Here is a 25,991-nt window from a genome sequence, read left to right on the forward strand (position 1 = left end):
TTTTCTAGCTCACTGCCCGTCTCTGCCATCTGTCCAGCCCTAGTGCCCTAAGGTACCTTCGTGGAGAGCTATTTTCACGTGCCCATGCTGTGTTCTGAATGTTTGTGCACCCCAGCTCCCCAAGACATATGGTGAAACCCTCACCCTCCTTGATACCAAGACCCTGAAATCAGGACCTGAGCCAAAACCAAGGGTCAGAATCTCAACCAACTGGGCCACCCAGGCGCCCCTTATTTCTGGTACTTTTTAAAAAGGACTTGCATTTCTATTTAGTTGGAAATGTGCCTTTGGGTTATAAGCACATAAAATGATGCTCAAGACCACTGGTCATTAGGGAAATGTGAATTAAATCCACAATGAGATACCATGATGTCAAAAGGACAGACCAGAATAAGTGGTGGTGAGGAAGTAAAAAAGGTGGGAAACTCACCTACTGCTGATGGGGATGAAGATGGTACAGCTACCTTGGAAGACAGTTTGGTGGTTTCTTAAAGAGTAAAGCTTACCAGGGTGCCTGGGTGGCTCAGTTGGTTGGGCGTCTGACTCTTGATTTTTCTGCTCAGGTTATGATCTCAGGGTCATGGGGTCGAGCCCCACATAGGGTTTCCAGGTCAGTGGGGAGCCTACTTGGGATTCTCCCCTCTGCTCCTCCCCCTGCCCATGCGTGTGCATTTTCTCTCTAAAAGAAATAAATCTTTTTTTTTTTTTTTTAATAACGTAAAGCTTTCCATATGAGTCACTAATTCCCCTTCCAGGACTTTACCCAGAGGAAATGAGCATTTATTTTCAGACAAAGACTTAACACAGGAATGTTGCTAGCAGCAATATTCTTAATGCCAAGAAACCAGAAACAACCCAAATATCCAATGGTGAATGGATAAACAACTATGGGATGTACCTGTGCAGAATATTATTTAACAATATAAAGGAATGAAGTGCACAAACGTGTTACAAGAAGGGAGAACCTTAGAGGCATTACACTAAAGCCAAAGAGGTCACACGCTAAATGTCACATATTGGATCATTTCATAATGACATGTCTGGAAAATACAGAGACATACAGTGGATCAGAGGCTGCTTGGGAAAAGGATATGAGATTGACCACAGAAAGGGTGCTGGCAAAGTTTAAAACTGGGTGGTGGTGATGGTTGCACAACTCTATTACTAAATTACTAAAGGTCATTGAATTGTACCCTTGTTTTAAGATTATATTTTTACATAATTTCTACACCCAGTGTGGGCTCAAACTCATAACCCCAACATCAAGAGTTGCACACACCACCAATGGAGCCAGCCGGGTGCCCCTGAATTGCACACTTGTGACCAGTGAGCTGTAAGGCACAAAATTATACTTCAGGAAAGCCACTAAAAATGTGCCATGCCACTGGCCTAGCTTTTTAATACCTTGCAAATTAATGCACAGGCTCTCCACCTGCAGGCTGGCCTGCGAGGACCTGAAACCCCAGACTAACACCCTGCATGCAAGTTGGTGATTATATCTCCACTAGAACCAAAATGGGTTTGAAAAGACTTGAAGTGAGTCCCAGAGTTCTCCTTTAATTGAGTGAAAAATTCCTGTACATATTTCAGCCTTTGTGTATGAAACCCAGGAAGGCAGGTGCCCCAGGTGGAGAGAACAGGTGTGCAGAGTTGCTCTTCTGCCTGGACTTTGCCTGTGTGAGGGAATGTATTGCCTCAGCTCTTGAGGGGAGGTGTAGTTAACCGCTGGGGAACTGGGATCCCCCCAGCCCAGGCCCCCGGTGCCTCACTTTTCCCTATGGACTAAGCTCACATTAGAGTTGCTGACCTGGGGCATGGACCACAAAGCTATGACAGTCAGGACAAGGGGCGAAAGCTCAGTCATTGTTACCATTTGGAAATGTTTCCTTTCTCAAATATCTCCAGCTAGATCTTCACAGAGGTCTGCATGCAGCTTTAGCCATAGCTGCCCTCGTGGGCTGAGTTCTAGCTCCAGACTGGCCCTAGTTCCTTCCACTCTCCCAGCCTCAGGCTTCTTCTAGAACTCTCTGGGGCCTGCTGCAGCCCCGTAGGTCCCAGGAGGAAAGGCCAGAAGACTGGTGGAACTCTGACCCCCAGCCAGCTCTCCTTCCCACTCTCTCCCACTCCTTCTTGTCCCATGCTGCCTTCTCTGCCAGCTGGAGGGCAATCCCAGGCTGCTTCTCTCTGGAGCTGTGGGACTCTCAAGGAATCTGGGAGTCCAGAAGCACAGAGTTTCACAGGAACAGAATTCTCACAGAAGACCCAAGAATCTCTGGAAAGGATGAGTGAAAATATCAATGAGGGTGACAAAACATGAGAGACACCTAACTCTGGGAAATGAACAAGGGGTAGTGGGAAGGGAGGTGGGCGGGGGGTTGGGGTGACTGGGTGATGGGCATTGAGGGGGGCACTTGGCGGGATAAGCACTGGGTATGATGCTAAATGTTGGCAAATTGAACTCCAATAAAAATAATTAATTAATTAACTAATTAATTAAGAAGAGATTCTCTGAAAAGAAATCCTTGGAACTGGGTGTCGATCTCTTTTTGGGCCTCTACTGAGCTCACAATTATCTCCAGGAGGACTCAGAGGTGAGAGGGGGAGTGAAAAAACAAACAAACAACCCCCCCAAAAACATTTTTCTTTCCATAAGAACAGAACTGTAGAGCTAGAAGGGATTTCTGAGATTAACTAACACCCTTATTTTAAGGATGGGAAGCCTAAGGCTCAGGAAAGAAAGTGGGCTAAGGTGTTCTAAATAACTAAGGCAGGGGCAGTGGCGCTGTAGCTTGGTTTCCCTCTTCTACATGGGAGTTGCCCTGATGTCTGGGCCACTGGTCAGCAGGCTGTCCCAGGCCTTAGGCTGTCTCAGGCCAGGCTCCTACTCTAAAATTCCATCTGGGATCTTGCCAGCTTGTCCGTCTCTATAAACACCAAGCCAGCTATTTAACTCTGCACCTGTTTGCACAGAGGAGGGTGGCTCATGCTATCGTGGGCCAAGGCAAGGACTCTGGAGTTGGAGAATTAAAAACATCACCTCTACAAAGTGTTTGTGCAACTCGACCAGGGTAGTGAACCTTGGTGCCTTATAAAAGGTGTCACTGGCATCCATCATGTAGTCTTTGCACCAAGAAATTTAGTATGTTTGCTGCTTCAGACCGATAGCCATTGTGAGAATGACCAAGGACTCCTTTCAGAGGGGCCAACTGGCCGCCAACATGGATCCGGATCAATTTAGTCTGGTGGGAACCACAGACCCTTTGGTGTCAGGACAGACCTCAGAGGTCTGGCCTCTTCACCAAGTCAGGCTCTCTCCCATCAAATCCTTCCAAGAGGGGATGCCTGGGTGGCTCAGTGGTTTAAGCGTCTGCCTTCAACTCAGGGTATGATCCCAGGATCTTGGATCGAGTCCCTGCAGGGAGCCTGCTTCTCCTTCTGCCTATGTCTCTGCTTCTCTCTCTGTGTCTCTCACAAACAAATAAATTTTTAAAATCTTAAAAAAATTCCTTCCAAGAGGACTATGTAGTCTTCATCTCCAGTGGGACAGGATTTTCTTATTCTAGAAGTCAGTTCCCTCCACAGTGGGCTGGTTGTAATTGTTTGAAAGGATTTCCTAATATCAAGCTGAAGGCAGCCTTGTTCTCTTTGGGCAAATGACTTCTATAGGTCTTATTCTTATCTTCCCTGGCAGGCTTTTGTACAGATAAGATGAGACAAAAGATAGGAAGGTGCCTTGAAAAGAGAAGGCCAATCTAGGTTTAAGGTATTATTTTCTAAAGTAACAAACATATGAAATGTAGCTTTTCGTTTTCAATATGGTTGTTCATTTGGCAGATTAAAGAAAACATCAAAGCCCATGCGTCTTGATTTCTGCTATAAATAGCCTGTTGCCATCCCAGAAATGTGGTCTGACTAATCTTAGAGCTGGTGAAATCATAGTTGGTTTGTATTCACTTTCCACTGCTTTCTAAGAAATCAGCATAAACTGAGTGGCTTAAAATAACACTCTTTTAGGACCTCACTGTTGTAGGTCACAAGTCCCGGTGGCCCCTCCACAGAAGGTCTCACAAGACCAAAAGCAAGGCTATTAGTTGGCTGGACTCCTGTCTGGACACTCTGGGGAAGAATCTGCTCCCTAGCTCACTGGAGGTCTTGGCTTAATTAGGTTCCTACCAGTTGCAAGACTGAGGTCTTTGTTGGTTCCTATTTGCCAGGGGTTGGCTCAATTCCTAGAGACTTCTCTACCATCTTCGCATGTTTCCCCCACCTTTAAAATCAACAATGGCATGCCAATTTTTTCTCATGCTTCAAATCTCTCTGCTCTCCTCTTCTGTCCTCAGCCAGGAGAAAGCCCTACTTTCAAGGTCTCATATGATTACCTTGGGTCCTTCTGAATAATTTCCCTCTTGCCATAAAGCAAAACGTTACCGTGGGAACGCTACCATCATATTTGTGGTTTTCACCCAGACTCAAAGGGGAGGTGATCACACAAGTGAAAAGGTCACTGGGGACCACATTCTTAGAACTCTACCTACCACATGGTTCAGTAGCCGTAACTGCTCAAAGCGAGAAACAATATCAATAGAAGACAACTGTCCTCAGCATCAACCTAAAACAAATCTGCCACTCTTATAACATTTTAATATTTAAATTTTGAACGATGTCCCCCAATTCTAAGATCTATTCCTTATGCCACTTGGTTGTGCGATCCCGCTTCACCTAGTGCTCACCTTTCTCTTTGCTCACACTAGGTGGTAAATATCGTTCTCAAAACACAACAAAAGAACTGAGAGCAATGGCTGACATATGATCTCTTTAGCAAAAATAAAAGCATACCGGGGAGCCTGGGTGGGTCAGTTGGTTAAGCATCCAACTCTTGATGTCAGCTCAAGTCATGGCTTGAGCTGGGATCAAGCGCACTGGGTCGTGGGATCAAGCCCTGTGTCGCGCTCTGCGCTCAGTGGGAAGTCTGCTTGAGGATTCTTTCTCTCTCCCTCTGCCCTACCCCTATCTAAAATAAATACATAGGGACGTCTGGGTGGCTCAGCGTTTAAGCATCTGCCTTCCAGCTCAGGGCATGATGCTGGAGTCCTGGGGATTGAGTTCCATATCGGGCTCCCCGCATAGAGCCTGCTTCTCCCTCTGCCTATGTCTCTGTTTCTCTCTCTGTGTGTGTGTCTCTCATGAATAAATAAATAAAATCTTTAAAAAAATAAAAATAAATACATAAATCTTACAAGAAAGTAATAGCATGCCTAGTTACGAAACCTGAGTAGTTATAATAATGCTTCATATTGTGTGTATATCTCAAATATTATTGGACATTCCAGAAGTGCCTTAGGAAACAGGAACATCAAGACTAAAATTCTAGGATTTTGAACAGAGGGCAGTCAATGGGCAGAATAGGAGACAAATTTGTTAAAATCCATTTTCTCCTATACATGAGTGAAAAGAGATAAAAAAAGATATGGTGATATTAAGCAAAGATTTCTTAGCTGTAATATCTATAGCATGGTGCATAAAGATTGACAGGTTGGACCTCATCAAAATTACAAACTTCTGCTCTTCGAAAGACACCATTAAGAAAGAGAAGAGGTAAGCAGGAGACCAGGATACAATACTTGCAAACGCGTGCAACATCGCCAAAGACACAAAGGATTCTTACAACTCAGTGAGGTGACAAAGAGATCAATCAAACAGTAGGCAAAAGATGTAAAGAGGATTACGAGGAGATCTGCAAATGGCCAAGGAGCAAATGAAAAGATGCTCAACATCATTATTAGGGAAATGCCAATTAAAACTCAGAGGAGATATTACTTCACACCCACTCAATGGTTATAATATATGAGACAGACAATAACAAAATTCTTGAGGCTGTGGAGAAATAAGAACCCTCATACTCTGCTAAGTGGGGGTGTGAAATGATTCAGCCACTTTGGAAAACAATTTGGCAATTTCCCAGAAAGTTAACCATAAAACTCCTATACCACCCAGAAATTCCCCTCCTAGGTATGTGCCCAAGAGAAACAAAAACTCACATCGACACAAAGACTTGTTCACAGCAGCATATTTATATAATTATAATATTTATCAATGGGTGCCTGAATAAACAAAATGTGTCCTACCTATAAAAAGGGATATTATTATTCAGAAATAAAAAGCAACAGGGGTACCTGGGTGGCTCAGCAGTTTAGCACCGCCTTCAGCCCAGGGCGTGATCCTAGAGACCCGAGATCGAGTCCCACGTCAGGTTCCTTGCATGGAGCCTGCTCCTCCCTCTGCCTGTGTCTCTGTCTCTGTCTCTCTCTCTCTCTGTGTGTATGTGTGTGTGTGTGTGTGTGTATGTGTGTGTGTCTCATGAATAAATAAATAAAATATTAAAAAAAAATCAAGCTCACTGGACTCCAAGATGGGCACAGGACCCAAACGGGATCATCAGAGGCCCTTGAAGGAATCAGACCTGTGGTGCTGAGAAAGAGGGAAGGTCTCTCTTCCTCTTGGACCAGGAGTCGCAGAGTCATGGGTGTGGAGACTGCTCTTGCAACCATCCAAAGAAAACCCATGCAAGAAAGAAGTCAACACTCCAAAGAAAGCAAAGCCATTACTGGAGAACATTCCATTGTTGGTAACTCCTTGTCTGGGCCCCAGAACTGCTACACAGAGCAAGCTAGACTCAAACAGGTCCTCCTTCTGTTTATGTTAGTTTGGGCTTGGCTTCTAGCACTTGTAACCAAAAATGTTTTGGTAAAGACATTCACCCTACTCACTAGTCAAAAAATTTACTAAAGAATGTTAAAAGGTTAAAGGGAAAAATAAAACAAAATAAGATATAGGTAAATATTAAGCCTATCTTGAAATGGCAGGGGCTTTTTCTAAACATAAAATGTGCAATGACAGTTATAAATAATTCACAAGAGAGGATAATCTAATAGCTAATACACACATAAAAATGCTCAAGCCTGTAATTAAGGACATCCAAGTCCAAGTGAGATACCACTCTGACTTATAAAATTAATATTTTTAACAACAATACTTAATGCTGGTGAGGATGTTGTGAGATGAACATCCTCGTAAATTGCTAGTGAGCTTGGGAACAATATTTGTTTCAAGAATAATTTTAAAGTATGTGTCATCTAATTATCCTGCCTCCTGGAATCTCTCCTGGGGAAATAATGAGAAATACAGGAACAAATTATTTATAAGCAAGTTCACCACAGATTCATTTTTAATAGTCAAAGCTCAGGTGTGACTGAAACATTTTGTAATATGGGTATGGTACATAAATGATGGGATACTTGTAAAGAGGAGGTAGGTCAGCTCTTAGAGTGTTTCAGAAGAATGTTTAGAGAATATGCATGTGATACAATATTATATATTAAAAAAAGCAATATTTGTATTTTACATGAAGTATAGGATGGCAATTGCATTTTGTCCAAATCTACAGGCAGAAGGAAACAGACCAGATATTAACAATGGTTATCTCTGCCTGACTTTATGGTCTTTGTTTACAGAGTACTAAATTTTCCAATAAAAATTGCAGATAAGGGATGCCTGGGCGGCTCAGTGGTTGAGCATCTGCCTTAAGCTCAGGACGTGATCCCGGAGTCCCAGGATCGAGTCCCACATTAGGCTCCCTGCAGGGAGCCTGCTTCTCCCTCTGCCTGTGTGTCTCTGCCTGTCTATGTCTCTCATGAATGAATAAATAAAATCTTAAAAAAAAAAAACTTGCAGATAAAAACTTAGAAAGCGCAGAACTTTTGCTAGCCATGCCTTTGTCTGGCAAATCACCTTCAAAGACTCTTGGGTCAATTATACCTCACCTGCCTGCAGTAGTTCCTGAGAAATTAGGAGGTACTCAAACTCAATAAGTGGTTGATTAGAACCTTACTTAGCACAGCACAAGGCTGAAAGGGGCGGCTGGGTGTGAAGGTGAGGGAACGGGAGTTGAGGCGGAGGAGGTCATCCAAAGGTTGAGAAACCACTTCTGTGAATTGCTTTTGTTCAGCCTGAAAAAGCATTTCCATTTAATTCTTCAGCTTAGGGCTGTTCCAAAGTCCTGCGACAGCAGTGGGGCCATTGTACCCACTTATATATTCAGGTCCTATCCAGGCAGTGGGAAATTCCAAAGAAATAGGCATAATCAGTCGGATGTACTGTAATGCGGGGATGCTTTTAATGAATGTGCAAAGGTTGTATGGATCAATTGTCCATTTGATTAATTCCTCTGGCAGGAGAGAATTAAATGTACTTATGCTACACACCAGCAAAGGCTGAATGCTCTTTAAAATGTGATTTTCTGTGCTAAGGCCAATTTTTTCTTTTTCTGGGCAAAACAGTTCTTGAGATAATAATGGAAGTCAATGAGAAAATGGAATTTTACATATAAATATTCACTACATACCACTTTGTCAGAAAAGCATCTAAAGCGCAAAATGAGGTCAAGGTCTATATAGCATTCACCATTATTTGCAGTAAATCTTCCTTTCTAGTTCTTACTAGCATCGTTGCCTAGGAGGGGTGATAAATTCCTGTTTCCGAAATAATTCCTTGTCAAAGCTTTACCCTCTCCCTCTCTAGAAGGTGTCTGGCATTAGAGTACTGGAGACTTCTAAGTCCATACAAGGCAATTATCGTCTTTGACCCTTGGATGGGTGTGACAACCCAGGGAAATGGAAAGTCTTGCACTTTTTATCACTTGGAATGATAACGTCTAATATATCCTTGGAAAGGAAGGAGGTATACTCTGACAGGTACAGGGAAGCTAGGGCACATACTCAGTCTCAGAAATCATTTCACTGAATTTGTCCAAGGAGTGAAATTCTTGGATGCCTATCATGTACCCAACATGGAGCTGGGTCCCTCAGGGTAGAGCAGTGAGCAGATCAAAGTCAACATTACCATGGACCACATAGTCTAGGATAAGGGGTGGACGTTAATCAAAATGCTCAAATGTATAATAACTTCATTCTTCTGTTGTAAGCAATATAAATTCCCAAACTATTAGCTTATATTCCAAGGCTGGCAGAAAAACTCACTGCCAAAGAGAATCCTGAACCGGATGGAGCTTCTAGCTATGCAGGGAAGGTGTCTCACTGAGATTCGCTGTGAAGACAAAGACACAGGAGAGGGTCAACTCTGAATGAAGCTTGAGGAAAACTTTTCCTTTGATCCACACTAAATGAGTGCCTCTAATGGACTGATCCACGTGAAGGCCAAGTACAACTAACTTAGTCTAAGATGCCCAATCCCCCCTCACCCCAGGATGTAGTTGCCAACACTGTACCAGCAGCAGAGAAAATAGCATCTCCCTCTGAACAGACATCATCTGCCTTTTTCCCTCAGCTGGGACAGAGAGGGGTGTTGGTCCCTAGGTCAGAGCAGAAGACAGAGATGCTGTTCCTCCTTCTTTGGGAGCCACAGCACCGGGGCCTGTGTGGATCCCTCTTCTGAGTCAACCTTCTCTTTGATTCTGTCTGTTCTCACCATCTGGGTCTTCAATATTCAACAACTACTCATTCATTCAACAGAAGGTCTACGAGGTGCTGGTGACACAGCAACAAACAAGGCAGACAAAGCTCCTTGACTGCAAAGAGCTTATATTCCAGAGGGGATACAGCCAACAAGCAAGCAAGCAAGGGCTTTGCAGAATGCAGGAAATGTTAGGAAGAAAGTAAACAGAGAAATGTTAGGAAGAAAGTGCATGTGTGGTGTGGGTGAGGCTGGATTTTAGAGAGAGCGGTCATGGCAGGTGTCCTCGGAACTGAGGACAGAACGAAAGATGAGAAGGTGACAATGGAATGGTGAGCATGAGGAAGACATTCCAGGCAGAGGGAACCTCATGTGTAGAAGGCTCTAATTTAAGGGGATTAAGGAACAGAGAGGTGGCCAGTAGGGCTGGGGTGCTGGGGCAAAGGTGTCGGGTGATTGGCAGGAGTTGCTAGGTCCTGTGGTGAATTCAGATTTTAGTCCAAGTGCACTGACTGGAGACAGTGATGTGACCTCTGCAGTCTCCCATACACACACAAAAGACAAATGCAAGAGTTACCATGGAAAGGTTTGAGAGGGTCTCATTCCAGACTGGGCGGGAAAATGAATGAAAGAAATGAACAGCATGGGGGTTGGGGGGAGAAATGAATCATGAAGTTTCCCTCTCTAGATGATGCTGGGATTTTCCCACATCCCAAATTCATTTCATGAGCACCGTTATTCCATTCACTGTTCCTTGGAAATATATCCGAGGATCAGACCAGGATGTAGGTGGCAACACTTAAAACAGGCCAGAGAAAATTAAATAGAAGCTGGCACCAATTCTATGTAGCCATTCTGACCATCACAATTTGTGACAATGTCTTTGCTATCTACAAGTCACTCATTTTTTAAAAGATTTTATTTATTTATTAATGAGAGACACAGAGAGAGGCAGGGACACAGGCAGAGACAGAAGCAGGCTCCCTGTGGAGAGCCTGATGTGGGACTCAATCCCAGGACCCCAGGATCACAACCTGAGCCAAAAGCAGACACTCAACCACTGAGCCACCCAGGTGTCCCTGCAAGTCACTCGTTTAGAGTGAGCCAGCCATTCAGGTATGCAACTCATTTCAGAGAAGAAGGGATTTAGTGCTCAATGGAATTATAAGGGAAAGGGAATGCTCTGTTAGTAGAATTTACAGAAATCTCAACAGAATTAAAATATCCTGTCCTCTCTCTCTCCTTTGCCCAAGCTGTGCTGTCAGATAAATCTCCATAAAATACAGTTTTCATCGTTTTACTCCAATGAAAAGTTTTCAAGGGTTTATCACTACTTACTGAAGAAAAAAGGTACGCTGCACACTTTATAGTCTGACTCTTACCCACCTTCCCAGGCTTATGACCAGCTACATACCCCCTAAGTCAAGAGTGTACCCCCCTTCCAGGAACAGGTCTCAGATTCTCCTTTGCACGTAAAATTCCATTTTCCAGAATGCTTAGCAGCAGCTCTGCAGCTTCTGGGGATCCCAGACCACAGTAACAAGTAATGGATGCTGGTAGATCCTCACACCAGAGACAGTGACAGGCTCACAGATTTCTGTACAAGTTCACGGACGCTCTGGCAGCCATTCTACAACCTACTGAAAGGCTGTTGCGATCCTACACTTCCTTCCAGGTCCAGATCAGATACCACCCATTCCCAGGTATATTTCCAGTTCTCTTCTTCCCGTGTTGGGCGGGATCCCTGGTGCTTGGAGCACTCATGGCTAAATCATTTGCTTGGAAATCTAAAGCAAATGGCTTTGAGCCCTATTTTGCACTATAGCCCTGGGAGTTTTCCCTCTTGTGCTATTTAAATATTTATCTACAGATGTCTTATTTCCCTCACTGGAATTAGAGCCGAAGGGCAGGAAATGTTTTAATCACCTTTGCATGCCCCATGGCCAGTTCAGTGACTGGTACAAATTCATTTGTAAATTAATATGAATGACAGAGGCTATGGTTCTCCAAAAATTGTACGCTCTTTCACAGCAGGGACTACCTGGCTTTTATCTGACTCCCAGAGTAAGAGCTGCTCAGTAAATGTGCCAATCAATTGATAGGAAAATAGTAATAGGATCATTTATGGAGCACTTACTATATACTGAACTCCTTATGAGCATTATTGTCTTTTGTCCTTACAAACCCCATGCGAGGTGTGAGTTACTATCTCCATTCCACAGATGAGAAAATTAAGAACAAGAATTAGGTCAAGTGTTTCAAGGTTGAAGAGCTGGTATGCATTTAGAGCTGATGTGAAAATCCAAGCTTATATGACTCCCTAGTAAATCCTCAAAAAAAAAAATCACAGTCTGCTGATTTGCTCTGGGGTTCATTCTAAGAAGGGCCCTGCCCTACATCTTTTCAGTTTTATTTTTACATGTTTTGTGTGATCTGCCCTCCTCCCCGCTGACAGCTCTGTGGACAAGTAGCAAATGACAGTGGCCTTGACCCTGAATGGCTTGAGCCAGACCACAGTTGGGTTCTCTGCGAGGGGCTGACACTCATGTTCACCTGTCTGTCAGAGGTGTGATCACCAGGCGAGGCGTATTTCCCAGGTACTCATAGCAGTAGAGAAACTGTGCATCACAGATGTTGGCAAAGCAGTGTTTGGCCTCATCATCCCAACGATGCCGCAGCTGGGACAGCCAGAGGAAGGACTGAGCACTGTCCACCTAAAGAGAGAATGCAGAGTGGGGGTGGTGGGTGTGAATCCCTGTCCAGAAGGGATTGGCCACAAGACACACGGGGCTCTGGACAAGCTGGGTGTTGTCTACTAGTCAAGAGTAGATGCTGCACCCACCACAGCATGGTGTAATCAGAAAGCTGCTCTGATTACAACTCATTCTCTGGGTGCAGCCACCATGACCCTCTCTCCCAGCTCTCTGGCCAGTGCAGCGTGTGGGACCCCCACACTTGAACTGTAATGAGCTTTTCCCTTATCCCATCATTAATGGTGTAGCTGCCCACAAAGAGGGACATTCCTGCGTGTTTGGGACTCACCTTCTGAGCAATCATCTTGGCCACCACATCCCGGGCATGCACATCAATGGTGCATATGGTCATGATCTTTTGCCGGTCCCCTTTGGAGAGCTGCCCAATTAGCATGGTGATAAGGGTTTTGAGCTGGGCCACTTGCTTCTTGAAATAGTCCTTCATGGCGTTCTCGTAGCCTTCCTCCAGCCTGGCAAAGGCAATGCCCACCTCTGTGGTCCACCAGATCTGAGTGCAAGTCAGGGCCACCTGTGGCAACAAGAGTCACTTTGTAAAGCCATCACCAGGACCCGTCTCCAAAACCAGCTCACTCATCCATCACACGGCGAGAATCAGAATGTAATTGTATGGGTGACATAAGCCCCCTCTCTCCCTCTTCCACCAGCATTGACTAAGTGAGCCACTTGCTTCTATCTCCTTGGAGATGTGAAGTGGTTCCAAGTGGGGAAAGCACTTTCTACTCTTGAAAAAAAATAAATCGCTTGTATGAAAACAACCAAAGAGCCACTTTGGTCAATGTCACTTGGTTTTAGAAATTGCTATGCTGATCTTTCAATTTTTTACTCCCCAGGCAAAGCACCTTTCCTGTGCTTTGGAGGTCAACAATACATTGACTGAACATCTCAACAGCTCTTGGTCTCTGTTTTGTTCTTCTTGGACTTCTTGTGATCTGAGTGTTCTAGCTTTGTGAGCCACCGATGATCACTTGTAGCATATTTTTTGCTTGTCCATAACACTTTTGCTACATCTATTTTTTGGTTCTTAAAACCTATAACCTTGAAAAGCCTGCTCTTGAGAATCAGGCAAATTACAGCAAAATTCAACATGGTCAACGGGATTTGTGTTTTTCAGAGATTCAAAATAAATACATGGAAAAAGGGATTCGAATGAACATTTCTTCTGTTGGATGAGCAGCTTAGTATGGAAAACGCATAATTGTGATTATTCATGGTGGAGAATTTAGATACATTGATCATCTGTCTTATCATTTGGTTTGGGAGACATTGCTCTAGAGATCTGTCACAACAGCAGAAGGCAACACATTTTCTTGCCTCAAAATTGTGATTCAGGTAAAGAAGGAATCCTGAGAGGAAGTATTCCTCTTGTGAAATAGAGAAACCCATCATGTTAATGCAACATTCTCTAATTTATCCTATTTTGCCTTTGGGTACAGACACACAATCCTGCCTGTGCTGTGATCTTGTTGGGATGGTATGAATATGACATGCCAACTGCACAGTTAAAAGAATACTTCTTCCCTTCAGCACTACCGACTTACTTCTCATGTCTTCTGTTTGTCTGCACTCACTGCCAACATTTTCCCACCTTCTCCCATCTCCGCCCCCCTACAACATGACACCACCTGGCACTCCACTGAAATGGTCATGCCAAGTTCATGGACATGCCTCAGCTTCTTTATTTTGCCTAATATCTGAATGCATGGCATGACTGACTCTCACCCACTACTGACAGTTTCTTTTTTGGTTTCATTATGGCCATCTCATGGTTTTCCTTCTATATAAAAGCCACTGTTTCTCACCTTGCTTTACAGGCTCCTCCTTGTCAAACCTATCTTTGTATGATGCTCAGATTTGCTCTACATCCTCATCTCAGGCTACATATTTTCCAGGGGTGGTCCTCTCTACTCCTATGGCTTCAATTATGAGCAGATATCTGCAACCCCCAAATATACCAGCCTTGTGCCCCTAACAGGGAAGGCAGAAGGGTACAGTGCAGCCAGAGTCATTTAAACAAGTCTCATTAGTTCATGCCTTTCTCTCATCGCCCTCCTGAGAAGCCTGGAAAGTATTCAGATCCATCTCAGAAGCAAGTCAGACTCCCTTGTGAGATGAGAACTGGCTTCGAGTTTCCTCTGCGGGACCTACCTGCTGCCTCTCACTCCACCCCCCTTCATCTTGCTGCAATCACACTTGGTTCCCTAACCACAGGATGCTTTTCCTTGCTTCTGAGCCTCTGTGCATAGTCCTCCCCATGTCTGAGTGCTTGCTCCCTCCATCTTTAACTTCTTTGCTCCTACTTCAAATCTCAGCTTACATGTCGTATCCTCAGGTGGGGGGCACCGCTCCCCCACCCCCCACTCTGCCCCCAGCTAGCTATGTGCTCCCAGAGGACCAGGTCTCATTTGTAAGCAACTGACTTCCACAGCAGTTGGTAAGCTTCAGTGGGGCCGAGTTATGATGTCTTATGATGTATCATTCCCTGTTGGAGGTCTCCTGTGCTCAGCAAAGATCTTGGCAGACTGGTTCAATGAGTTGAATGGTTTACATTTTCCCCCTGCTGTAGCCAGTGAGGGTAAAAATGGACAACCCTTGATTTTCCAAGGTAATGGCTAGAGTAGGTCATGGCTGACAATTCCCCTGTTCCCTCATGCTCGAGCAGGCTCTCCTAACTGAAGGACTTAGTGAGTTTGAGGCCTGGTGTCCCCTGAAGGCAAGGAGACCCCCGAGGGAGAGGGTGTAGCAAAAGGTGGCAGCCCACAACAGTCCTGGTTAGAATACCTGAGCTGGATAGTCAAAGAGCCACTGTTCCCTTGGCTTTTCTTCATAGGCAACCACACCTTCAGTCATCCCATGCCTCACTGTGGCCCTCATATGGGCAAGCACACGGTTCAACCATATTTCTACCTGAAAGAAGAACTCTGGGTGAGATGCTGTACTCTGAGGAAGATATTATCACTCACCCCGAGGGAGTGAAGAAAATGTACAACCCCAATGGCTGCCAGAAGGCAGAGGGAGATATTTTGTTTCTAAACCCAGGACAGTGATCAGTGTGAGTCAGGCTCAGTTAACAACAGGTGGACAGGCCCATTTGGAACACACTGGACACAGTAGCAGGTTGAGGGGAAATTTATTCAAGGAAGGCTTAATCTGGGTTGAGCAAGGTCAAGAAGTCACTGGGTTCTCATGATCTTGTCCACCCCAAGGATGGAGGAGTAAGCCAATGTTATCTTTTCCAACTAAATCCTTTTTGGTCTATAAATGGACAGATCTGGAATCAAACTCCAGGGTCCTTCTCATAAAACTGAGAATGTGTGTTCATTTCCTGGAATTAGATTTACTTTCCAAGAGACATGTAGATAAAGGTAGAATGCTGTAAAAAGATTTTTCCTCCAGGTATAATTTTGGACTAGACTAGAAACCCCAGGGACAATGCTTTGTAGGATCACTTAGGATAAACAACAAAGAAGGGCTTATACTTTAGTGGTGATGGGAAAGAATAGGAGGGAAGTTTAAAGAGGGAATCATCCCATGTTTTGTGCTGCTCGAATTTCACACGGGAGACTTGGAAGTAGTAGTTCTTGGAACGGGATGGCATTTGGCTTTCCCAGGGGTAGGGCTGCAGGAGGACCCTGAGCTGTATTTGTACAGAGAAATGACATCTCGGGGAAAATGGTTGATTTCAAAGAGCATTTTCTCCAGGGAAAGATGTCAGTGTGCCAGACTCCCCTGTGGGGTGGCCCAGGGGTTGTCATGTTAAAGTCTCCTGGTGCTGCTCATCATTTCAAAATCCTTTTCTTGTTGACTTGGGTAGTTGTTTATGCACGTTTTATTCCTCCCTGCATAGGTCTCTGGTTAAGAAAGATACATGGATATTGACATGTGTCCTTGTGGGAGAGAGGAGAGCAAGTAGTAGGAGCTTCTCCCAATGTTGGTTCAAGTCAAGAGAGGCTGGCAGGCCCAGGGCACAGACAGCAGGTCTGGCCCAAGGAGGAAATGGCCATTCTAAAGGTTGAGACTACCTCTATCTGGATACAGACACTTGGGAGGGAACCTGGATGAGGGAAGGAGGGAACAGGACTTTGACTCCACCTGACCGCTGCAGTCACAGGGCTCGCTGAAGGCCACATATTCTCCTTCCTTGCTGTACATGCCGAGACTTATCTTGGTTGGTTTTTCACTGGTGTCCAACTGGAACTGCATCTTGGCCATGTTGTCGAAGAGTTTGGAAAGATGGCGCTGGACCTACGAAGGGAAATGAGGCCAAAGGACTGGAGGATGTGTCAGGAAGAGGCTCAGTAGTACTGTTTGGAGGTCTACTGTGGACAGCCATTAGAGATTTGGATACCAAACATTTGGAGGGAAGCGTGGGACAATGGTGGTATGAGGTCAGAACCAACTGAATTGGGTAGAAGTGGACAAAGGAATGTAAAATGAGTGGGCATCCCATACTAGCCACAATCCAGTGAAGCTACAGAAGTTTGATTAATGTCTAGTTGATCTAAATAGGAACAACCTGAAGAAAAAAAAATGGTTAATTCATAAATTAATGAAGCAGTAGATGGGCAGACGATAGCCTGCAGAAGGTCAGTGGTGACAGTGGCCAGTAGAAGAAGTCACCAGCTGTTGGAACCCCTCAGTGCAGCAGACCTATATCTGGAAGATCTAAAGGAAGGCAAACATGCTCACCCCCATCAGAAAGACTGGCCACACCAGGACTTCTCACCTTTCATGTTATCTCATGATACAGAGGCCCTTAATAGTAATACCAGTAGGAGGGTTGCCAGAGAGCCACACCATGGTCCTGAGGTGAGGGAGATGGCAGGTTGGAAAGGGGAAAAAAAAAAAAGTTAGTTGCTCTTTGGTAGAGCTTTTTGTAATATAGGACCTTCAGCTACTACTACCCTGAATTGTAATCCTAAATCTATAACAACCAGCTCTCTAGTTTAGGAGAGGAGAAATCTACATGTGTTGAAGTAAACTGTGAGGGTGCTTGAGGAGATCCCACCCACAGGACCTGGGATGAGTATCTTGATGGGATGGATCCTTCTTTATCTGAGAGACAGAGGGAGAGAGGAGGGAGGGATGAAGGGTGGGGGAGAGAGAGGGAGAGAGAAGCTTTAATAAAGGAAACAGAAGTAATTATGAAAAATGCCATCTTATTTTCAATTAAATGAAAGAAATATGAACCCTACAAAATATGAGATGAAGATGAATTGGTAGTGGAAGGAAATAACACAAGGAAACAAAAATACTAAAGGATCAAATTGACACAAATGAATTCAATATGGCAGATGGGCTTGAGAACCTATGGAAGAATTCCAAGGAGAGGGGTAAGAGAGGAAAATCTGTATGAATGTACACAAATATATATGAATATGTGAGGGAAATGTATATAGCACAGAGAATATAGGATGTCAACTTACAGAAATATGATGAACCTGAAGGGGAAAAAATCCAGATAATTGGGATAGAAATATTATTTTAAAGCACCCAGAAAGAAAACTTTTCCAAGATGAAAGGCCTGGTTTTCAGATTGGAAAAAAACTCATCATGTGTTGGGAAAATGAACAAAGCAAGTATATAAATGTATGCAAACTTTCTAAAATTTAAATTTTGATCTCTACAGAGATCCGAATAGAAAGAAAGAAGGCTACCTAGAAGGGTTTGTGGCAGGGCGGGAGGGGGGCGGTGCGGGTAGCAGGTAGACTTCAGATGATGTCTCAGAGCTACATCTGAGGGGATCCGAGGAGAAACTGCTGTGACCCGTGAATTCCAAACTCATTCAATCACTCACCTGTAAAAACTGCTGAGAGTCCCAGATACAGAAAGAATTGGGGATTAGCCTACCATGCTTCATCTCTCAGGTTGGTGAGGAGGGGGGAGCTATTTAAGGATTTACTCAAATTAGGGATCCCTGGGTGGCGCAGCGGTTTGGCGCCTGCCTTTGGCCCAGGGCGCGATCCTGGAGACCTGGGATCGAATCCCATGTCAGGCTCCCAGGGCATGGAGCCTGCTTCTCCCTCTGCCTATGTCTCTGCCTCTCTCTCTCTCTCTCTCTGTGACTATCATAAATAAATAAAATAAAATAAAAATAAAATAAAAAAATAAGGATTTACTCAAATCAAGTGAGAAATAAAAAATATTTAGAATGAGTACAGTCATGTATAAAGGGTCTGGCAACAATCTGACTTTTCCTATGCACGGAATTAATGAATGTATAGTTACAAAACAGAATGTTAGTGTGATAACTGTTTCAACTCCACCATACCTGGGCTACTCTGTGATCATAAAACAGAAATGGGGCTTTAACTCTAGGGATAATCTGTCTTTAGTACTTGCTACTCATCAACACACCCAAAACATAAATTCGGTAAGTTGGAGGGTTAATGACAAAGACAGAAAGCTAATGCATGGGAGCCATATTTTGGCTCTGTTGGGGAAGCTCGCATCCATTGTTGGTGGTGATCTCAAAGCCTAGAACTTCTATAGAGGGAAATAGGGCATTATCTAATCGACCACATAGCACTTACCCTTTGACCCAGAAATCCCACCTCTAGGAATTTACCTGGAAGACAGACCTCCAACAATACTAAACCCAAGGCTATTCAATGTCGCATTATTTGCAATTGTGAAATAGTATAAACTACCTTTGGCCAAACAGTAGTGTAGTCCATGGTGTGTAATGCAGGTGTATTAAAAAAATGATATCTTTAAATTGACAAGGAGTGATTTCCAGGATACATTACTGCATAGAAAAACTGCATTCAAGTCTACAGACCACACTACCTTTTGTGTGAGAAAGGAGGGTAAATAAAATAGATGTGTGCAAACGTAAATGCCCATCTGCTCATTTTTGGAAAGAAAAACCAGAAACTAGTGGGACTGGTGACCTACAGAGAGTGGGTGGGAAGAATAGGAGTGGCCCTTCCCACATACTTTTTTGCATAAGTTTGACTTTTAGAATTCAACATATTCAAACAATCTAATCAACAAGGATGGGAACAAACCCCCAAAACTCAAAACAAAGAGAAATAAATGAAGTTGACTACACTTCAAATGAATAATGAGATCACACTGAACAGGAGAATAGATGCATCTAAGTAACTTCTGAATGTGGTGCTTTGACTGGATAGCCTCACAGGACAAGTAAAGAACTGGAAACAAATCTTGAAGTCTTATTAGAGTGAGAAGTAAGGAGAGCTACAGGAGCACACAATGCAGACATCATACCTCCCTCCCTCCCACTGGTCACTGGGGAGACTCAGACCTTTGGTCCAGGACAGTCATTCTCAAAGTGTGGTCCCTAGACCAGCAGCATCACCTGGGAAATCCTGAGAAGTGCAAATTCTCCAGCTCCACCCAGACCTACATAAATCTGCATTTTTATAAGCCTTCCAAGTGATTCTGAGGCACCTGAGAGGCCAGGTGACTCAAGTTTGAGAACCACTGTCTACAACACCAAATGTCAATAGTGCTTCAATTAGTTACTTTAAGAAGGACAAAAAAATGCTTGTAGTACAGTGGTTCTTTTACAGGTGAAGGAAGTTTGTCAAAGAGAAGGGACACCGAAGACTACATGGCCAATAAAATGGCTAGAACCCTCAGTTTTGAGCTCCTCATATACACTCTTTCCACATAAATCCCTAAATGTCGAGTTAATACAACCCTCAGTCTTCTCTCCCATGGAAATTTTAGCTTTAACTTTGGACAGGAACGTACTGGACCTCTCTTTAGAATCAGATCAAAGGCGTTCTCTGTAAAGGCTTAACGCCCCCTCCATTTTCACAGCTTCCCCTTCAGGGGATAGTAGCCACTGTTGGGCTGGCTGACACCTTGAGAAACATAGTGGTGGGCATAACGGGGAACCTGAAACCCTCCCCACTGGAAGCCCATCAGTTCTTCTAGACGTTTCCATGAACACTCCCTCAGCTCACCTGTTGCGGAGCTGTGCCATTGGAGAGGATGTCTAACAGGTCAGAAGAGGACAGAAAGTAAAACCTAGGGAAGACAAGCCTTTTGGTATCCAGGTACTCCGCCAGGGCCTTCTCACACAGGTATAACCTGAGAGCAGAGACACAGCATTTCCTAATTAGGTTTGCTTAGACCCACACCCCCCTGTCGTGCATAGATATGACCTAAATGTAGACAGCTGCAGGATATGGAATGCAAAATCAGTGCAAGAAGCACAGGTATTTGCAAATGTAGATACTAGTGCATGTCCACCCAAATAAACACCTAATACCCCACATTATCTAATATACAAGCAGATCAAAACACACATACTCGCTCACTTGGACAGTCAAAGAAAGTAAGGATCTTGGAGACAGAATAGGAAGAAGAAAACATCTCACTCCCTGGTACAAAAAGGGGCAGCAGCCAGCAGATCTTCACCTGCTCTGAAGATCTTCCAGTTTTTCATAAAGACCTGGTTTGTTGGTGGCTTCCACTACATTGGGAGTCTTCTGGGCATCATAAGCTAGTTCTTTAAAGTCAAGGTCAATGCCTTCAAATCGTTTAGAATCCTGAAATAAAAACATGAGGAAAAATTAACTATTACTTTCTTGGACTTGAAGAAGATCCCTTGTACAGCAAGTCAGAAGCAGAAACCAGTTCTGGGGATGTCCAAAAAGTTAAGGAAATATCCTTAGCTTGAAAGAGTGGTTCCTGAACATTTTGGTTGTAAAACCCCTTTGGGTTTTGAAAAATCACTGTGGAGTGCAAAGAGCTTTTGTGTATGCGGGTAATCTCTATGCATGCCTCCGCTGGAAGCTCAAGTGGAGAAATTTTAAAAATATTTGTTAATTAATTTATTTTATTTTTTAAATATCTATTTATTTATTTTGAGAGGGAGAGAGAGAGAGAGAATCTCTAGCAGACTTCCTGTTGAGCATGGAGCCTGGGACTCAATCCGACATGGGACTCAATCCCACGACCCTGAGATCATGACCTGAGCTGAAATAAAAAGTCGTATGCTTAACCAACTGAGCCACCCAGGCGCCCCTGTTGATTCATTTAAAAAATAACAATGGTAACACAACATGTTCTTATGCAAAATAATTGTATTTTCACAACAAAATAATTTAGAGAGAAAAGTGGCCTTGTATCACTTTTTCCCTGCAAAAAAATTTAATGTCTGACTTAGAACATGACCAGATTTTCTTTTCTGCTCTGCATTCAATCTGCCATGATGTCAGGTAACCTCTGGAAAACTGCCCTGTTGTGTGCACGTAAAAATGAGAGTGAAAAAGACAAATAACATCTTCACGTTATTACTAAGACAGTCCTGACCTTGAGGATCCCTTATGAAGCTCAGGGTCCAGGGACCACGCCTTGAAAACCACTGGCATAAAACACATATTTTCTGCACCAGGTGGACAGTGGATCCAGTGTTTGCCCTGGAACGCGCAAAAGGTGATGTAACTAAAGTAAGATGTTCTTCAGCAAATATCATATCAGATTAATTAATTAGGTATCATCATTTCCCTTAAACACACAACCACTCAACAGCATCATTGGAATGCCTGAGATAATAACATATGCAGGCTTTAGCCCCAAACCTGGCACCTGGTGAGAACTCGTGGTATTATTATTATATGACAACAATCATAACAGTAAGTGCTGTGTGCATTGTTTAATTACATCCCTAACGTGGGTACTGGTATTTGTCCCAATTTATAGGAGGAAACCAGGGCACAGAGAGGTTAAGTAACTTGCCCAAGGTCCCACAGCTACAAGCCTCCACCACCCTGCCCCAGTCTGCTATAAACCTCTGCAATCGATGTCCCTCTCCCAAGAAGATTTAAAAATAGGACAGCAGGGTAAATTATGATTACTCAATGAGGTATTTCATCCCAGGGAAAGATGAGAAAGTATCAAGGTTATAGATGTGTTGGAAATATGGAACATAAATGCTCCAATGAGAAGAGCTGGAAAGAAAATAATAATTACACAGAGAGCAATTATGTAAAAATGCATATATATGTGAGGCCAAATTGGGAGACATTCACATTGAGTGAAAATAGTTACTAGTTAGGGTGTAAGATTATGACCGATTTTATTACATTTTTAAATTGCCTCTGTTATTGTACTGTTAATACAAGGATAAATAAACGCATCCCCATATTTCATACGCCAACCTGCACAACTGTTGAGAAGTTAATGATACCGATTCCTTCTGATGTGTGGCTGAAAGTTCTCAAAAGCCTCCTTTAGAGTCTCCTCTTCTGCCCTCACCTCCTAATTAAACCTGCTCTTCTTCAATCACTAGTGCTGGAGAGAAATAAAATCTGGCTTGTTTAGGGTGCCTGGGTGGCTCAGTGGTTGAGCATCTGTCTTCGGCTCTGGTTGTGATCCCAGAGTCCTGGGATCAAGTCCCATATTGGGCTCCCTGCAGGGAGCCTGCTTCTCCCTCTGTCTGTGTCTCTGCCTCTCTCTGTGTGTCTCTCATGAATAAATAAATAAAATCTAAAAAAAAAAAAAAATTGAGCTTGTTCAATTTGGCCTAATGACAACATCTCTATCAAAATTGTTTCCGGCTATTTTTCATCCCTAATGCAGATGTATAACCAGTAATCTGCATTAGGGCATGAAATACGCTTTTGTGGGATGAGCTAGAAAAATAACGTTTTGATGGAATGCGCTTTAACTTTTAAGTGGGGCCTGAATGACGTGTGACATTTTGGAAGCAAACTAATTTGGAAGCAGAGAACTCAATGTGCCCAAGGGAGACTAGAAAAATGTCTGCAAAATAAAAAAGTATGATAAAATAAAAAGAAAAAAATTCTTTAATGAATTAGAGTCCACCAAGAGGTGGGTAAGCTAATGGCACATTAATCAGGACCAATTAGAAGGGGCAATCAACCACAGGGAAGGTAGTAATGAGAAGAATGCATATTTTCGAGAAATTCATTGGTTAGGATTGAGCAGAGACTGGTGTTGAGCATGTGGCACAGGCCAGAAGTGTACAGAGTGGCTCCCTGCAGAGAAGGAACCTGCCTTTGCCCGGAAACAAGGCTCTCTTCCAGCCACTGGCTGCATTCTAATTATCTGGGGACCAACTCAGGAGCAGCTTATCCCAAACTGCGGTAGCCAGCAGTTCCTGCTTCCTTTCTTTTGAAAGCATTGAAAACAAGACCTTGGGGCACCTGGGTGGCTCAGTGGCTGAGCATCTGCCTTTGGCTCAGGGCATGATCCTGGGGTCCTGGGATCGAGCCCCACATCAGGCTCCCCGCAGGGAGCCTGCTTATCCCTCTACCTGTGTCTCTGCCTCTCTCTGTGTGTCTCTCATAAATAAATAAATAAATAAAATCTTAATAAAATAAATAAAATCTTAAAAAAAAACCCAAAACCAAACCAACCAAAAAACCAGGTTCTCCTTTTTCCCCAACCCGTCCACGGCAAACTGGTGAGCATTTCACCTTCTCCAGTTCCCTCCACCTGACTTTTGGTGGCCTGGCAGGCCCATGGTCATGGGAGGTGCCTCTGAGTGAAGCCAATGGCAAGCTGGTGAGGAAAGGTCTAGAGGACGTGGGATCTGGGAGCTGCTCCCTCGACTCGCCTAAGGGGACAGAGAGAGCAGGATCTCCTGGGCAGGTACCTGGGGCAGCTGAGCCCGGATATCTTCGGAGCCGATGAATATACTCTCCAGATGCGACCATGTGCGCTGCACGTCGAACCAGGTGGAGATGACGGCATGAGCCGTGGACAGCTGCTTCTGCCAGCTGGACACTTCCTCCAAGAAGAAGGCAATGTGCTTGGACATCATTAGGTTCTGTAGCTGCCCTTGGTTATCCTCCAGAACCTCGATGAGGTCCTCGTCCGACTGCAGCTGGGGGACGCCGGTCCGCGGGTGGGGCTCATACTGGAATTCCATGCCAGCCCAGGTGGTCTGCAGCTCCTTCAGGGTCTTCTCCATGGCCATCTCTTTCATGGCTTTGTCCACAATGTCCCGGACCTCGTCCTCAAAGTGGTGCAGCCGGAGCTGTAGGAGGTGTGCCAGGGTGGCACCCTCGCCCATGGTGAAGCTCACACCCGTGGCCCGCATCAGCTGCCTCCAGTGCCGCTCCCGGACAGCTGGGTTCTGCAGCTCGGCGACCGCCCTCAGGGAGGTCAGGGTATTCAACACCATGCTCTCCAGGCCCGTGAATGCGTCCCAGGCCCTGACCTCCTTGTCCAGGTTCCGAATGTGCCTGGCAAACCGTTTACACTCCCCGTCCAGGACCTCTACGTTGACCTCCTTCCACAGGGTGGTCTCCCAGGCTCGGATGCTGGAGGTCACCATCCCAATGGTGTCCCAGAGCTCCTTCAGCTGGCACACCTCCTTCCTGCACTGCTTCAGCTGCTTGTAGTCGGGAACGTTGACCTCAAACAAGCTGGCAACCTCAGAAATGGAGGCCATGGTAGATTCCAGCTGCTGGATCTCTGTGTGCCTGGCATCCAGAACTTGATGAGGGTCAATGCTATCAAACCTACAAAACACAATGTGTTCCTTTGTGAGTACGGCACCCAGGGGCTCATGTCCGGGAATCACCAAAGTAACACCAGTTCAAATCTTTAAATGCTTAGTGTTTTAGCACAGGCAGTAGTTGTCAGCAAAGCCTTGGAAGAAAAGGCACTTAGGGCAGGTTGGAGTGGGGTGAGCAGAGCCAGCTGGAGAAAAGGCAATTCCAGGGGAGCAACACTCTTGGACCTTTTCTTCACATCTGAGAAGGTAAAAGGACTTCTTTCATTTTCCACCACCCCCTGCACCCCTCATCCAAGTGTAGAGGGGACCACCCATCTGTCTGAGATTCTTTTAGACTCTGCTTCCACTTGTTGGCCTCTAGAGTGCCTGACACAAGAGAGCACTGTCATGTTCCTGTCAGTGCTATAAAGTCACAGCTCTGGCCAGAAGCTACAAGTTGTAGGTGGTCTCTAAGTGAGATAGCTGGCACTTAGAAGCCCAGCCCTCAACCTGATCTGGCATTACTCCCTCTGGGGCACCAGTTCTCAGTCTGGGTGGCATAGGAGAATGGCCTGGAAGCTCTGAACAATCTCTATGCCCAGGCTGCTCCCCAGTCCAATTAAATCAGACTCTTCAGAGGTGAGACCCAGGCAAAGACATTTTCTTCAAGCTCTTTGGGTGGTTTCAATGTGCCAGGTTGGTGTCCTTGACTGTGGTGAAGCTCATGCTGTGCTGGTGGCCTCCATGACCTTCCAGCAACAGCACTTTCCAGTTTGGGAACCATGGGTAGGGAACCTCCAAGATCAAGCACAAGGCCCTTACCTAGTCCCTCAAGTCAGGCTCTTCATCTTCTTAAGTCACCCCTCCACCTCCTGGGGGCCTCTCATTCTGGACCCGACTGCTCTAGGCACTGTATATAGCTTTATGGTTCTTGCTCACACTTCTTCACCCTCTTGTCTCCAGTGCTCATGGCATGTACCCACTGCCCCTGACCCTTACCCACTTTATGGTGCTACCTCCAGACCTGAGGGCCTGGCATAGCTTCTCCTCCAACAGGAGGAGCTCTCCTGGCTAGCTTAGTCTATAGAGCATGAGACTCTTATCTCGGGGGTCAAGAGCTTGAGCCCCATGCTCAGTAGAGAGATTACTTAAAAATTAAAAAAAGAATAAAGAACTCAACATGCAAAGGAATCCACGTGGGCAGATAACACTTCTTTGGCCAGGAGTATGCAGAATCGATGTATTCAAGGAACCTCTCATTTTCTTCTCCTAAACTCCCTTCTCCCCATCAGCAATCTTCTTTCTGT

At 44.6% G+C, this 25,991-nt stretch overlaps 1 protein-coding gene across 1 annotated transcript in view; it reads right to left on the minus strand.

The window, feature by feature from the left end:
- The window catches only part of DNAH9 (dynein axonemal heavy chain 9), a 331,426-nt gene that overhangs the window by 221,347 nt on the left and 84,088 nt on the right, over positions 1 to 25,991 (minus strand). Inside the window, exons 20-26 of the mRNA XM_077892621.1 lie at positions 23,839 to 24,709; positions 20,634 to 20,764; positions 20,177 to 20,303; positions 16,332 to 16,484; positions 15,021 to 15,146; positions 12,511 to 12,750; positions 12,022 to 12,182 (exon numbers count right to left, since the gene is read on the minus strand). Coding sequence (XP_077748747.1) covers positions 12,022 to 12,182; positions 12,511 to 12,750; positions 15,021 to 15,146; positions 16,332 to 16,484; positions 20,177 to 20,303; positions 20,634 to 20,764; positions 23,839 to 24,709 — 1,809 coding nt within the window. The remainder of the gene's footprint in view (positions 1 to 12,021; positions 12,183 to 12,510; positions 12,751 to 15,020; positions 15,147 to 16,331; positions 16,485 to 20,176; positions 20,304 to 20,633; positions 20,765 to 23,838; positions 24,710 to 25,991) is intronic.

This window comes from Canis aureus, chromosome 3, assembly GCF_053574225.1.
Source record: "Canis aureus isolate CA01 chromosome 3, VMU_Caureus_v.1.0, whole genome shotgun sequence".
Lineage (NCBI taxonomy): Eukaryota > Metazoa > Chordata > Mammalia > Carnivora > Canidae > Canis > Canis aureus.